Source organism: Halteromyces radiatus (genome assembly GCF_025201355.1).
Source record: "Halteromyces radiatus strain CBS 162.75 chromosome Unknown BX664scaffold_2, whole genome shotgun sequence".
Taxonomy (NCBI): Eukaryota; Fungi; Mucoromycota; class Mucoromycetes; order Mucorales; family Cunninghamellaceae; genus Halteromyces; species Halteromyces radiatus.
The window spans coordinates 2103198-2118042 of record NW_026251688.1 but is presented as its reverse complement, the minus strand read 5'-3'; the positions used below and the strand labels follow the sequence as shown (position 1 = coordinate 2118042).

General features: G+C 33.9%; 5 protein-coding genes across 5 annotated transcripts; 3 read left to right on the top strand and 2 right to left on the bottom strand.

The window, feature by feature from the left end:
• Nucleotides 1–126: 126 nt before the first annotated feature.
• BX664DRAFT_259029 (ER-golgi trafficking TRAPP I complex 85 kDa subunit-domain-containing protein) lies at nucleotides 127–4215 on the top strand (the record flags this gene model as incomplete). The annotated part of the gene is made up of 12 exons (XM_051540568.1): nucleotides 127–374; nucleotides 434–828; nucleotides 862–1216; nucleotides 1298–1448; nucleotides 1514–1858; nucleotides 1924–2145; nucleotides 2262–2514; nucleotides 2580–2830; nucleotides 2894–3269; nucleotides 3390–3589; nucleotides 3662–3793; nucleotides 3859–4215. The coding sequence occupies 12 exons, from the start codon at nucleotides 127–129 to the stop codon at nucleotides 4213–4215; spliced, it is 3285 nt and encodes a 1094-aa protein (XP_051403180.1).
• Nucleotides 4216–5494: 1279 nt separating this feature from the next.
• Nucleotides 5495–6558, top strand: BX664DRAFT_325249 (ETC complex I subunit conserved region-domain-containing protein). The gene is made up of 5 exons (XM_051543985.1): nucleotides 5495–5721; nucleotides 5863–5967; nucleotides 6082–6127; nucleotides 6190–6263; nucleotides 6330–6558. The coding sequence occupies exons 1-5, from the start codon at nucleotides 5562–5564 to the stop codon at nucleotides 6437–6439; spliced, it is 495 nt and encodes a 164-aa protein (XP_051403179.1). The 5' UTR covers nucleotides 5495–5561; the 3' UTR covers nucleotides 6440–6558.
• Nucleotides 6559–10048, bottom strand: BX664DRAFT_325247 (ATP-dependent protease La). Its single transcript, XM_051543984.1, has 9 exons — nucleotides 9161–10048; nucleotides 8811–9088; nucleotides 8639–8732; nucleotides 8463–8566; nucleotides 8266–8402; nucleotides 7741–8210; nucleotides 7509–7656; nucleotides 7243–7413; nucleotides 6559–7148 (listed from the first exon to the last, which is right to left on the bottom strand). The coding sequence occupies exons 1-9, from the start codon at nucleotides 9965–9967 to the stop codon at nucleotides 6808–6810; spliced, it is 2550 nt and encodes an 849-aa protein (XP_051403178.1). The 5' UTR covers nucleotides 9968–10048; the 3' UTR covers nucleotides 6559–6807.
• Nucleotides 10049–10423: 375 nt separating this feature from the next.
• On the bottom strand, nucleotides 10424–13476 carry BX664DRAFT_370604 (1,4-alpha-glucan-branching enzyme GBE1; the record flags this gene model as incomplete). Its single annotated transcript, XM_051548641.1, has 8 exons — nucleotides 12926–13476; nucleotides 12684–12853; nucleotides 12486–12598; nucleotides 12232–12415; nucleotides 11343–12142; nucleotides 11100–11260; nucleotides 10794–11025; nucleotides 10424–10720 (listed from the first exon to the last, which is right to left on the bottom strand). Exons 1-8 carry the CDS (start codon nucleotides 13066–13068, stop codon nucleotides 10424–10426), a joined length of 2100 nt encoding a protein of 699 aa, XP_051403177.1. The 5' UTR covers nucleotides 13069–13476.
• On the top strand, nucleotides 13191–14810 carry BX664DRAFT_325234 (RanGTP-binding protein-domain-containing protein). Its single transcript, XM_051543983.1, has 2 exons — nucleotides 13191–13476; nucleotides 13550–14810. The coding sequence occupies exons 1-2, from the start codon at nucleotides 13273–13275 to the stop codon at nucleotides 14621–14623; spliced, it is 1278 nt and encodes a 425-aa protein (XP_051403176.1). The 5' UTR covers nucleotides 13191–13272; the 3' UTR covers nucleotides 14624–14810.
• Nucleotides 14811–14845: the final 35 nt, after the last annotated feature.

Sequence of the window (14845 nt, the reverse complement as noted above, 5' to 3'; positions counted from 1 at the left end):
AACAAAAACTGACGTTACTGAATCATATCTTGATAGTAAGTGAAAAAAAAAACTCTCTTATATGTATATATATATTTAAACTCACTGTATATAAAATATTATTCTCTAGTTGGCCTTGATGATATGATGCCTTGGTATACATCATTCAAGAATTTGATCTTCTCTTTACGTGGTATTACTGAACATGAAACATTTGACCATCCTGTAGCCATGTTAATGGTAATATCTTCTGTCAACCCTGATCCTATGGGCGCCATTATGCAACTTTACAACCCCAACGTACCATCTTTTACTATTGATAAACCTTATGTAGACACCAATATATTACGATATTATGTATTATTACATGATCCTCAACAAACAACCTTAGAACAGTAAGTTTTTTTTTTTTTTATTTATTTTTTTTATTTATTTTTTTAACTTTTATTCCTAGTTCCCTTGATGTCTTTGAAAAAATGAAAAAAAGCTTTGGATTACATTGTCATATGCTCACCTTGAACTCTAGACCTCAAACAACATTCGATGGAACAGATTCTTTATCAACCAAAAATAATACAGATCAAACGGACGATTCAATACGAATGATATGGCAAAATGAATTAGAAAGAAAGGCAGTGATCGATCATTCTTTACAATATTATACTCAACAGCTTTCTAACAATGAACAAGATCAACCGATATCATTTTCTCCCAGTATTCCTTCTCTCACTCGATCAAGTTCATCTTCTTCTATCGCTACTAATCCATCCTCCTCCTCCTCTTCAACAACACCCGTTTTTACTGGAGCAACAACACAAACTTTTGATTTAACCAACACACCACTGGATCGTTCACCTGAAGAAAACGAACATGAACAAGAAGAAGAAGAAGAAGAAGAAAATACTTTGAACAGCAACAATAATCTAATAAATTTGGATGGCAATTTGGCAACATCATCAATAGAATATGGACAATATCTTACTATGGATCATATTGAAAAAACAAAGATTATGGTAAAGGAATTAGTAACACAAAGTATGATACCCTTTATGGAACGTAACATTCAACATTGGAATGAACAAGTCGCTGCTGGTCGAAGAGGTCTTACTGGTCGTCTTTTTGGTGCGAGTCGTCGATTATTTGGTACAAGTAATTCTCGAAATCCTTCATCTCAGTCAATACAAACCATTCCATCCTATAGTCGAAATCTACCAGCAGGTACAAATACATTGACAATGTAAGCTTTAAAATAATAGGATGATGATTAGAAGAGATTTAGGATATAACCTGAAACATATATTTGTTTGTTTATTATTAGATATCCATACGGTGCTCCCGAAGCTCAAATGCGAAAATTGGCCGATTATGCTTTTATGCTCCGTGATTATAAATTTGCTCAAATCATTTATGATACTGTACGTCGGGATTATGCAACTGATAAAGCTTACAAGTACCATGCTGGGACTCAGGTAATAACAAAAAAAAAAGGATGAAGTGATTATTAATATATACATATTTATATATATATATATAGGAAATGATTGGTATTTGCTTTTTAATGATGAATCAACCATTGACAAGTAAAGTGGATGTTGATCGAAACTTTGAACTAGCTATACAACAATATCTTGGACGATGTCAATCACCTTATCATGCTACAAGAGCTACTGTAATTTATTATGAACTACTAAAAAGTCGACGAATGTGGAAGGAAATCCCAACTGCCTTAGTACGAATGACTGGCGAAGATTCTGATTTGCGTTCTGCCCTGTTTTTGGAACAAGCTGCTCATTGCTTCTTACGTGCTCCTCGACCTATGATACGGAAATATGGTTTTCATCTTATTATGGCTGGTCATCGTTATGCAAAAGCATCACAGGTAATATACATATATTAATGATAGCTTACAAAATCATCATTCGCTCTTTTTTTTTTCGTTAATAGAGAAATCATGCTCTTCGGTGTTACAAATTGGCATCTTTGGTACTTGAAGATACTCAATGGTCAGTTGCAAAAAGTCATGTCCAGTTTGCCTTAGGTCGACAATCATTTCATTTAGGTCATTTGGAAGATGCTGTCTCTCATTTTGTTCATGTCTTACCCGATGCCAAGCAAACAGCACCTCAACAAATTGCTCATATTCGAGAATTCTTATTCATTTATCAGGTAAAAGTTTTTTTTCCTTTTTTTTTTTTTTTTTTTTTTTTTTACAGATTATAAAAGTTCATTATACTTACCCTTAGCCATTTTTATTATTATTATTATTATTATTATTTCAATAGCAGTACGCCTCAAAAATGGGAATAGATCCTTTGAAAGATACTTTATCAAATTTAGGGATTCCTATCATTGATGACAAAAGTATTCGTGTCACTTTATCTAATGCACAACCGGAATCTGAAAATCAAGATGAATGGTCTGTCATGGAAAGAGACCTATTGGAAGCAAACATTGAAAAGGGATATATTTTAAAATCCAAAAAAGCATTGGCTCTTCAACAACAAGATGATAACCGTGTGATTTGTGCTGTTGGTGGTATGAAAACAATTCGAAATAGAAAAAGATAGCAACTATACTGATATTTGTTCATTTACTATTAGAACCTTCGACTGTTCGTGTAGAACTATACAATCCTCTTCAAGTAGCTGTAACATTATCGGAAGTTATCTTGGGATGCCAATATCGTGAATCCATTCAAGCAAATAAAGAATCACTGAATTCGGATCTCTTTGCGGATCAAGGTATGATTGATGGAACTCTGATGCCGGATACAACAGATACATTTGATTTCGGTGATTTCGAATTACAAAAGTTAGCACAAGTATCTTTAGATCCATTAGAACGTCGTGTGGTAAAGAAAAGAAAAAAAAAAGAAGACAAAAGGATTTTTTATGTTCTAACATTTAGATACTAGGTGAATCTGACCATTGTACCACGAAAAGAAGGATCGATTACCATTGTTGGTTTACATTACACGTTCAATGATCTTGTACACACCTTCCGACCGTTTAACAAGAAAGGAAAACGACTCAATAACACCAAAGAAGAACGAATGACCATTGCTTATGCTCCCGACCGTAGCCTGGATATTCTTGTCACTCCACCTATGCCACTATTGGATCTTACCTTTCACAATGTACCAGAAACCATTCTATCCGGTGAGGTTGTACAAGCTGTATTGGAAATCAATAACAAAGGAAACAAGGGACTTACTTCATTGCGTTTGAAATCAAATCATCCAAGCTTTATTTGTGTCGGTCATCCTGAACAAATGGACCAGCCTATTTATGGTAAATAAAAAAAAAGGAAGTTTTTTTTTTTTTTTTTTTTTTTTTTTTTTTTTTTTTTTTTTTTTTTTTTTTTTTTTTTTTTGATACAGAGTATACTGACTTTGTTTTTATTACTAATAGATTGTGACTCAAAAGATGAAAATTGTTCACCAATCGACAATCAAATATATGATCCTAGTGTCATTTCTATTCCTTTACCATCTGAAGGTGATCAACAAAATGTGGTACAACCTGGAAAAACGACTCTTGTGCCATTATGGATTCGTGGCGATCGTATTGGCAAGTATACTTTGAAACTCCTGTTCTCTTATCAGTCTGAGGTAAGCATGAATAAAAATCACAGTTCTATCCATTATTTTTTTTTTGATTTTGTTTCTTGAATTATATATTAGGAAGAAAACTCTGCCATTGCTCATCGTACTCTACGGTATACTCTTCATATACAAGTGACTCCATCCCTCAAAATTAACGCTTTTACTCGACCTTGTATCTCTGCCACAAATGAATTTATCCTGGGAATTGAGGTACTTATAAATGTGAGAAGGGAATGGCAAATAAAAAAAAATATACTCATTCATCTGTATTTTAGATCGAAAACCTTCAATCTCTGACCCCGTTTGACTTAAGACAATTGACAGCAACTAGTGCTTTATGGACCATCACGCCATTAAGTATCGACTTGAATTCTGAACAAGATGTTTTGGACAAGACTACGATTCCTTCTCGTCAAACAACTTTTGCTTATTACAAGATTAAGAAATCTGAAACTCTACCTTCATCTCCCTCTCCTTCTTCACCTGAAGCCTGGACATCAAATGCGTTGGCAAAATTATTAAGCAACAACGACTCTTATGATCCACCTCCACCCATAGAATTGATGGTCACCAAGATACCATTCGTAAAGTTTTTCAAACGTCTCTTATATAATAATTTATATTGTATCTAACTACTTTTATCTTTTGTTTTAGAGAAAAGAGATCATACCATATGACACCATGCCACTCAAGAACTTTGCAATTTGCTCAAGAGTGAATTGGCGAACATCCAACTTACAAACTCAATATCCTACCATCAACATGGAAAAACAAGCCAAGGTGTTTACATTGTATAATACGAGTGATATCGATTTGACACTTTATTGGGATATACCTAGCATGAAACGACATGGACATCATTATATCATTGGGGTCAATTTAGGAATCGTGCAAAATCCATATCAACAACATCACCATCATCCTTATTTACAACATTCTGGGGATGGATCAACAACAAGAACGTCAACCGGAACGACAACACGTACATTATTTGAAGCCACGGAAAAGGAACGAACAGCTTTGGTAAATAGTTTGACTCGAAATTTGGCCATCAAGGAAGAAGGACCTGTCAAATTAATGGTACAGGCATGTGATTTCGTGAAGCATGATTTTGATGAAAACGGGTAATAATAAAAAAAAAAAATCAGATGACAAAACGATATTATTCAAGCACTCTACTTACATTCTCTCTTTTATTTTTATTTTTATTTCCAATCCATAGACTACTTCAAGTACCAGTATCGATTACTCTAAAGAACTGTTCATGGAATAAACAAGCTTCTTACTCATTGGAACTGTTATCTTGGACTGAAAGCAAGCAAGCTCAATTACAAAAAATGTAAGTATATTTTAGAAATAGTTGATGATCATTGATCACACTTTATTATAGATCAAAATCAACTTTGGACATCTATCCTTTCCACTGGACGGGCCCGACCACCTTCTCTGGTTTACTGAAAAATGATGAATCCACCACCATCAAGGCTTTGGCAGTGTTTCTGAGTGTAGGGACATATGATGTTAATCGATGGAAATTGACCGTTCATACATCTTTGCATAATGGAGAAGAAGATTCTGGGGTATTCGTGCATTGGCCAAGTCTTCCACATATTGTATCAATAGTATAGAATTTATTTATTTATTTAATAAACTATTCTGGCTCACTGCTGGATTTTTGAGATCATAGAAATTTTTTTATTTTGTTTTATTTTGATTATTTTAATTTGAAATGAATATATTTTCATTATTAGGTTTTTACTTATCATTAATGAATAGGTTGAGGCACCGATGGTCCCCCTGAGAACAAATGCGTCAGAAAACATTTTAAAAAAAAAAAAATTATTTAGTGGCTGGCTCGACTCGCGAGTGTTTTCAGACCATTTACGGAGATAGAAATCCTGTTTTGTTTTTCTTTTTCTAACTCTTTTGAATTTTTTTTTTTTTTCTATTTCTTTTTATCTATCTATATATAACCATCATGTCCACTTCACTTTTGAAGAGTGTATCAGTCACTCGTTCATTCATCTCTCGACCTACTGTATGGAACGCTGCTCGCTCTGTTTCTCAAAACAGCAAGGCCGTCACTCAAGCTGATGTTGTTAATGTAGTCAACGTCGATACAGTCTCTGGTGCACCTGGTAAATATATATATATATATATATATATATATATATATAAAAGGAAAAAGATTAGCAACAATAAGAAATTAACGACTGTTCCTCTTTTTTTTTCCTTTCTCTCTCTCTCTCTCTCTTTTTTTCCTTTTTTTGTTCATCTAGACGCTTTGACCGAACGAAGTGTACGCATCTTTGCCCCCGCTAAACCCGCCACTCAAAGTGGTAAGAACGGTACTAGACTCTGGCGTATCGATTTCGACATTTTAGGTAATCACCACATTTACTCAATTATTCATTGGTTCTTATTTAAAGAAGAAACACTCAACAACTGATAGATAGAGATAACTTACCATTTTTACTTTTTTGTTTTTCTTTAAATAGAGGATGGTAACCGATGGGAAAATCCTTTGATTGGTTGGGCCTCCAGGTAAAATATATTACTTATAGCTTCCTTTTTTTTTTTTTTCTAATCTCATGATCTTTCAATAGTTCGGATTATCAACAAGCGTTGCAAATCAAATTCACAAGCAAAGAAGCAGCTATTCAATTCGCCGAAAAACAAGGTAATGAATGAATGAACTTGGGTTAGTTATGGTTTTACTGACAATTAGTTACCTTTTTTTTGATAGGTTGGAACTATTATGTGCAAGAACCTAAACCTGTCCAATTTGTCAAAAAGGCATATGCTGACAACTACAAATACTCCCCTGGAAAACTTAGAATGATCAAAACCAAATAAAGAAATCACAACTTTTGCTTCATCACCTTATCTCTTCATTGATTTTTTTTTTCTTCTTTATTGTTGGTTATCCTCCTCCTTTATACACCTAGTCACCATAATAAAAATATATAACGACCACTTTTTTTTTATTAAATAATGGATTGAATGATGGGTTAGATGAATAGCTATAATAGTTGGGTTAAAGGATTGATAGATTGAATGGTGAAATGGTTTATTGAGGAGAAAAAGAAAAAGCATAAAGTATATGATTAGAGGAAAAAAAGAGAAAAAAACTATTTCTAATGGGGAAAAAAAAAAACAACGAATGTGTAAGGCCGAAAGGAATAGAAGAAAGAGAGGATTGATAAAAAAAAAAAATACCTACACTACAAATGACTTTCCAAAGTCATCCTTGTTGTTGGTGACCACTTTTGTTTGTCATTATTTTTCATAAAGGCTGCGTTCAATACATCCCATATAGTCTTGCAATATATAAATTCGATATCCATCTTGACTGATACTGGTACATCCGCGTCCACATCCTTTTTATTGCGCCATGGTAAAATCACTTTTCGAATACCTGCCCGATGTGCCGAGATCACTTTTTCTTTGATGCCACCCACAGGAAGAACTTGACCACGTAATGAGATTTCACCTGTCATCGCCGTGGTGGATGAGACCTGCCATTCACCAAATAAGGATACAAGCGCACATACCAACGTCACACCTAATGGATAAGTATATATAAAAAAAAAAAAAAAAAATAGGCAAATGTGATTAATCCATTACCTTTTTTTTATTTTATTCTTAATGTAATTTACCTGCACTAGGACCATCTTTGGGAATACTACCAGAAGGAAAATGAATATGGACATCATCATGTTCAACAATATTCATACGACGTGTGGTTGTCAAATTCAATGTATATGCATGTGCTTTCACCCAACTGAGAGCAATTTGTGCTGATTCTTTGATAACATCACCCAAGGACCCTTTTTTTTTTTTGTAAGGGAAGAAGAAGAGCAATGAGTATCAAAATACCTTCTTTTTTTTTTTTTTTTTTTTTTTTTGTAAATGATCTATCTACCTGTCAACTGAAGATTGCCACCTTTTCCAGGCATTCTGGTGGCTTCCACAAAAAGAATAGATCCATTCCCAGATCCACCATAAGCCAAGCCAGTGACCACACCAGGTACATCTTCACGTTCTGCAACTTCTTTATCGAATTTGTAAACCTAATTTTTTTTTAGGAAAAAAAAAAAGAATAGATGAAACCCGCTAAGATAACATTCTTTTTTTTTTTTTTGTGGAAAGCTTACCCCAAGGATAGTACGAAGATCTTCCAAAATCACTTCAGGACAATAGCCTTTATTGACAACTTGATCATTATTAGGACTTGATTTTTCGCGCAAAGCAGCCAATTCGACGCATTTGGCACGAACAATAGAAGCAATGGTTCGTTCTAGGTTTCGTACTCCACTTTCCCGAGTATAGTGTTCAGCCAATGCCAGAATAACTTGATCCGAAATAATCACATCTTTGAGATCCAATCCATGTGCCAGTATCTGTTTTGGTAAAAGATGAGTTCTTGCGATATGGAGTTTTTCTTCAAAAGTATAGCCATGTAGGTGAATGATTTCCATACGGTCTAGTAAAGGTTCAGGAATGGTATCAAGGTTGTTAGCTGTGGCGATAAAAAGAACTTTTGATAGATCAAAAGGAATGTTGAGGTAATGATCAGTAAAACCATTGTTTTGTTCAGGATCCAGGATTTCCAAAAGAGCAGCAGCTACATCAAGGAATGTGTTAGAAGTTGAAAATAAATAATAATTACTTCAGATTACCTGGGTCTCCATAATGAGAAGAATGTACTAATTTGTCAATTTCGTCTAATAACATTAACGGATTGTTAACACCCACTTTGTGTAATCCTTGAATAACGAGACCAGGTTGTGATCCTACATAAGTGCGTCGATGACCTCTATGATAAAAATAGAAACGGATGAATCATCAACATGGTAAATCTTTCTTGTATATTTACCTCATATCGGCTTCATCCCTAATACCTCCAAGCGATAATCGATGGAATTCTCTTGAAAGCGCTTTTGCAATAGATTTGCCCAATGATGTTTTCCCAACCCCAGGCTATATATATATATATATATATATATAAAATTAGTAATGTAATCCTTTATTTCTATTTTCCAAAAAACTTACAGGACCCACAAAACAAATAATAGGTGCTTTGAGATCACCTTTTATTTTGATAACAGAAAGATATTCAATAATTCGTTTCTTGACATGGTCCAATCTATCAAAAACAAAAGACATTAGTAGATATCCACATATTTTTTTTTTTTTTGAAAATAAAAATCAACTTCTTACTTACCCAAAGTGATCATCATCCAATTGTTGTTTTGCACGTTGAATATCGACAAAATCATCTGTTCGTTTGGTCCAAGGCATATCAGCCATCCATTCAAGATAATTTCGAGATACAGCCCATTCAGTTGATGATGGTTGAAGACGTTTGATTCGTTTTAATTCCCTTTGAGCCACTACCACAGCATGAGAAGGCATATTTGCTTCCACTAATCGTCGATTCAGTTCTGTCATTTCATCTTCATCTTTTTGTTCCTGTCCCAGTTCTTGTCGAATAGCGTCTAGCTAATAATACAAAAATAAAACATGAATGAAATCAAGAATCAATTTTATTCATATATATATATATATATGTACCTGTTGACGTAAATAAAATTCGCGTTGTTGTTTTGTAAGTTTTCCTTCGATAGTGGAATGAACTTGTTGAGAAATAGATAATACTTGTAACTGTCGTTGCATCAAAGAAGAGGCCAAATGGAGACGTTGCATAGGATCCAAGGTTTCCAACATGGTCCATTTTTCATCAAATGTTGTTTCAATGATAGAGACCAATACATCAGCCAAAGCCAAAGGAGCCATTGTACTTGTCATCTTAGTCAGTTGTAATAATAGGCTATCAGGCATTTGCAATTCCTTCATCTTGTGAACAAAAGTCTTACATAATGTTTGATATCCTTCCACCACCCTATTATCTTTGCTACTTGTGATATCTTGATTATACTTCACATGATACATCAAGGGTTCATCCTTCTTTATCATCGTGTCTACCAACTGACACCGTTGAATGCCTTCCAAGTAAACGCCAAAAACCCCCACACCAGCACGTTGAACACGAACAATCTTGGCAAGGCAACCAAAGGAAGGTAACCGAACTTGTTGAACAGGAGACACGAGTTTATCTTGTTGATCATTGTTTGTCATTGATGGAGGTTGTTGTGGAGATATTGGTACATGAGGAGCCTGTGAAGTACAATCATCAATGTCGGTTATTTTACTAGGTTGAAGAGGAACACAAACAACATAAATCACTTGCTGTTCCGTCTTTTTGAAGAAACGACGCATGAGTTCTGTTGCTTCTTGACCACGTAAAGCAATACGCATGACCACACCAGGAAGTAAGACTTTATTTTCAAGGGGTATAACAGTTAATGTAGTTGGATACATTGTGGTATAAAATATGAAGAAAAAGAAAAAGAAAAAGAGAAAGAAAAAAAAATGGGGAAAAGGTGGTGAGAAAAAAAAAAAGAAAAAGGGGGAAGAACAATCGGAGATGATAGGCTATCCTTCTTTTTATGCATTTTTTTTCGGTCGTTTTCCCCACATGAAAGTTCATATTTTCACACACACACACGCAAATATATTAATAAAATTCGATTTCTTTTTCACAACATCCATTTGAATAATCAATAAAAAACTTTTTTTGTTATTATTATTATTATTATTACTATTATTATTATTTCAATCTTTCTTTTTTAATCACTAATCCATTCAATATATACTACAAAGTCAATTTTATTCATAATTTAAATAGACTTAAATTTTTTTTTATTATTTTAAAGTGGAAGGTAACACATAGACAATACAAAATATACAACTTTATAAAAGCCTAAACTATTCACACTAATCTTCTCTTGCCAATACCAAAGCTGTTCTAGTAGGAAGATATACTTGAATCCAATTAGATCGATTATCCCAATCACCAGAAGTAGTGAAGTATTCACATTTAGGATCTACACGTCCATGGCCAAGATATTGTTTGTCATCAGAATTCAATACTACCTTGTATTTTCCAGAGAACCCAGTTCCCACTCGATAATCAGTATACGATTGAGTTGGATGAAAGTTGAATAAGAATATAACCCCCGCTCGTTCAAATACAATCACTTTATCCCCTTCATGTTTGCGTGATACATAAGCCTAAAAAAAAAAAATCGAATGAGTTGTTTAAAAGAAAAAAAAAATCGGATGCTTTTTTTTATATATATATTACCTGTGAGCTATGAAGCCATCCATATTTTTCTTCAGTAAGTTGCATACCACGATCCCATTCATTCAGATATTTGTATCGAAGTAAATGATCATCCAATACATTCCATTGACGTCTTGCATAGTGGAAACTTGATCCATTGCCTTCCCGAGGAAAATCAAGCCATTCAGGATGTCCGAATTCATTACCTTCAAAGTTCAAATAACCTTCCCCACCGAGACCATGACTAATCAATCTATGAAAAAAGAAGTATTAAGGATACAAAAAAAAAAAAAAAAATGATTTCATCCATATCATTTCTTTTTTTACCTAATCAGTTTATGTAAAGCAATACCACGATCAATCACAGGTGTGAGTTCTGTCAAGTCACTCATATTTGTGTACATTTCCTTGTCCATCAACCAAAAGGCAAGTGTTTTGTCTCCTACCAAAGCTTGATCATGAGATTCACTATACGCAATGGTTTTTTCCTAAAGAAAAAAAAAGAAAAAAAGAAAACTGGATGAGTGAAACATGGTTTTATTATTAGAATAACAATATTTTTAGATTTACCAAGTGTCTGCGATTAGTAAGTATATGCACAATATGACCCATATTCCAATCATCATCAGAGACTTCTTTGAGTAATTTGATCCAAGTATCAGGCATAGCCATAGCAAGACGATAGTCAAAACCAAGTCCACCTTCATTAACAGGTCTACATGAACCAGGCATACCAGAAACATCTTCTGCAATAGTAATAACTTGATCATATATGTTGTGTAAAAAATAGTTGGCCAATTGACAATACATTACACCTTCATCGTCCACATTTGCACCAAAATATTCATGATAATTACCAGAGAAACCATAACCAATACCATGATGGGTATAAAGCATACTTGTTACACCATCAAATCGGAAGCCATCAAACTGAAATATATCCATCCAGTATCGTAAATTGGACATTAAGAATCGAAGCACTTCATAGTTGCCATAATTAAAAAGTCGTGAGTCCCAAAGTTCATGTCGTCCTTTGCCACCTTCATGGAAATAACAATGATCACTTCCATCAAACATATTCAATCCATCATCCACATTCTTACAAGCATGGGAATGGACCACATCCAATAATACTACCAATCCTAATTCATGTGCTGTGTCGATCAATTCCTTCAAATCTTCAGGTGTACCATACCGAGAGGAAGGAGCAAAGAATGAGGTAACTTGATATCCAAAAGAAGCATAATAAGCGTGTTCCATGATAGCCATAAGTTGAATAGCATTATATCCCAAATAAGCAATACGAGGTAGAACGTTTTTTGTGAATTCCTTGAAAGTACCAACTCTTGGTTCAGTAGTAGATATACCAACTATTTAATCCATCAAATTAAAGAAAAAAATCAATTTTTTTAAAAAAAAAAAATGTATTCAATCATTATTATTATTATTTTCTTTTTACCATGAGCTTCATAAATACGTAAGCTTTCAGGTTGTTTTGGTCTTGGATGCTTGAATTTGTATTTATCTACTGGATTCCAAAAGACAGCTTCATAAGTAGGACTAACACTGAGGTCTTGTGTAACACGATTGATCCAAGCAGGGAGACGGTAAATCCTTTCATTGTTGGGTAAAGTCATACTGATCTATCATCAAAAGAAAGAAGCAAATAAGTAAAAACAACAAATGATTTAAATATGATTGATTTTCTTTTACCTTGACTTTGGAATTATGAGGAATAGCTGGTACGCCATTGATAGGAGGAAGGATAATTTCAAAAACACCAAATTCATTACGTTTCATCAGGTTTACATTCACATCCCAATCATCTATCATCGTATTTTAGTGTCACCCCAACAAAAAAAAAAATCAACATAAACATACACATAAACCCATGTAATCATCATCACTTACTAAATTCACCCACCAAACTAGCAGTTATTGCATTAGGTGCCCATTCCCGATATGTGATAGTTCCATCTTGATCAACATTGAATCCATAATATTCATATCCTTTGGTAAAATTCTCGAATCCACCAGGTGAATTTTCGATAATCGTTTTCCATTTTTCGAAAAAAGCATATCTATAAAGTATATATATATATATTAGAAGAGTAAATTAAATATACAACAAAGATATCAAGATATATTATTACCTGTTACGAAGGTCATCTTTGAAAGGTTCCAACCAAGGATCAACTACTATTAATCCAGTACCATCTGCCTTCATAGTCAAAACACGTCCAGGTTCAACTTCCTTGCGAAATGTAGGAATGGTATCTTTTGCTGTTGTAGTCATTGGTTTGTGAAGAAGAGAAAAAAAGAGAAAAAAAGAACAAAAAAAAAGAAAAAGAAAAAGACAATTCTTTTATCTTCCTCACTTTGCATGTCCGCCATTTTTTCTATCTAGGCTATCGCAGGAAAAAAAAAAAAAAAAAGATTGGGTCATTCGCGTTTCTTTCTTTTTTTTTCTTTTTTTTTTCTTTCAACCACATAAAATATAATGTCTTTAGAAGATTTATTTAGCAAACTAGCTGTTACTACTGTTAGTACTGTATCAAGAATTGCTCTAAGTCATGCTACCAATGCAGCTATACGAAACGTGACAACATATATTACACAGCAAACAACAACAGAATCTAAAGTATCCAATAAAGAATTGCTAGCTTTACAACGACAGCTTGATCTCAAAATTAAAAACCTAAAGGTATTATTGTATTTTAAAAAAAAAAAAAATACTTATAGAAATACTAAAGTTTGTTATATCTATATATTTATAGCCTGCAGTCGATATGATATCTCGAAATGTGGCCAACGGAAACTTGGATTTGGAACCTGCTTTGGAAATGTGCAACGACCTGAAACGTGATTTGGATATATTTACGCAAGAAACTAAAACAGCTCTAAAGGACAAAACAGAATCTGCAAGATTAGTGGAAAAATTGAAGCACTTACTGAATCAAGTGGACGATACGGTACCTTCTCTCTCTTTGTCTTTACGAAATATTGACACATCTCAAAAAGTATCTAGCAGCAAACTAATTCAAGCATCAAATATCTTACAACAACAATGTGCCCCTACATTTACTGTCACTTTGTATTCATTGTTCGCAGCTAACGTACGGCCTGCCGCAGTTATGACACCTTCCTCAATTGAATGCACTTGGAAAGAAGAAGCACGAAAATGTCAACTGTATATCGAAAAGCAGCAACGGCCATCAACGGATACCATTGGATATGATTTGGTTTTGAAGGAAGACACCAACGATGGACTGTATCATGATCCAGATGAAGCAGTCAAGGAGTGGCGTTGGCAAGTAGATCGTATCAAAAAGATGTTTTATACCAACAGTGGTCAACTCCTGAATATTGAAGATGCAAAAGCCTCAGTACTAGTGATCAAGCTATTAAAAAAATCGAACAACTCTGATCCTGACAACAACTCTCAAGAACAGGAGGAAGTCGATATATTGTCTTCATCTTCTTCTACAACGTCAACTCCCGCTAATGTCAAAGTCAAAGAAACTACTCCTAATATTCATCGCGACGAATTACAACTAGCAGATTGGTTTGCATTGGAAATTTGGAACGAAAAGGGACAGGATCTGAACGATGATTCTAGTGATGATTCAGACAATGACGACAATCCCACTATCGGCAGTACCGGATCGAAGAAAAATAGGATCAATCTAGACAAGGAAACGAGCGCTCCTGATACGACGAACACAGAACCTCATCTACAAATGAATCTTTTACTTTTGGAATCAGTCATCAAGCTCGCGTTATTGGAAGTGACGGAACAAATCAATCATTTGAATGCCTCGGATGAATTGTTGAATATGTACATGTCATGATTTTCTTGTTTTTTATTTTTATTTTATTTCTATTTTTTAGAATCCCTATTGTCTTGATTCCTTTAGTTGGTCATTTTTGTAGCAAACATATATGTATTACTTTTTATTTACCACTATCCTTTATAGCTTTGTTTACTTTTTGTTTCTATCTATCTTTTTATAATAAAATCACATCATGTAAAAAAAATCTTGTTGGATCTTCAAAGTGTATGTATATGGTAT

Excerpts from the sequence above, each read along its gene's own strand:
- BX664DRAFT_325249 (XM_051543985.1), top strand. The coding sequence starts at position 5,562 with ATGTCCACTTCACTTTTGAAGAGTGTATCAGTCACTCGTTCATTCATC. Across the intron at positions 5,722-5,862 it reads TACAGTCTCTGGTGCACCTG|ACGCTTTGACCGAACGAAGT; the intron begins GTAAATATATAT and ends TTGTTCATCTAG. Across the intron at positions 5,968-6,081 it reads TATCGATTTCGACATTTTAG|AGGATGGTAACCGATGGGAA; the intron begins GTAATCACCACA and ends TTCTTTAAATAG.
- BX664DRAFT_325247 (XM_051543984.1), bottom strand. The coding sequence starts at position 9,967 with ATGTATCCAACTACATTAACTGTTATACCCCTTGAAAATAAAGTCTTA. Across the intron at positions 8,403-8,462 it reads AGGGATGAAGCCGATATGAG|AGGTCATCGACGCACTTATG; the intron begins GTAAATATACAA and ends TTTTTATCATAG. Across the intron at positions 7,657-7,740 it reads ATCTTCGTACTATCCTTGGG|GTTTACAAATTCGATAAAGA; the intron begins GTAAGCTTTCCA and ends AAAAAAAATTAG.
- BX664DRAFT_325234 (XM_051543983.1), top strand. The coding sequence starts at position 13,273 with ATGTCTTTAGAAGATTTATTTAGCAAACTAGCTGTTACTACTGTTAGT. Across the intron at positions 13,477-13,549 it reads TCAAAATTAAAAACCTAAAG|CCTGCAGTCGATATGATATC; the intron begins GTATTATTGTAT and ends ATATATTTATAG.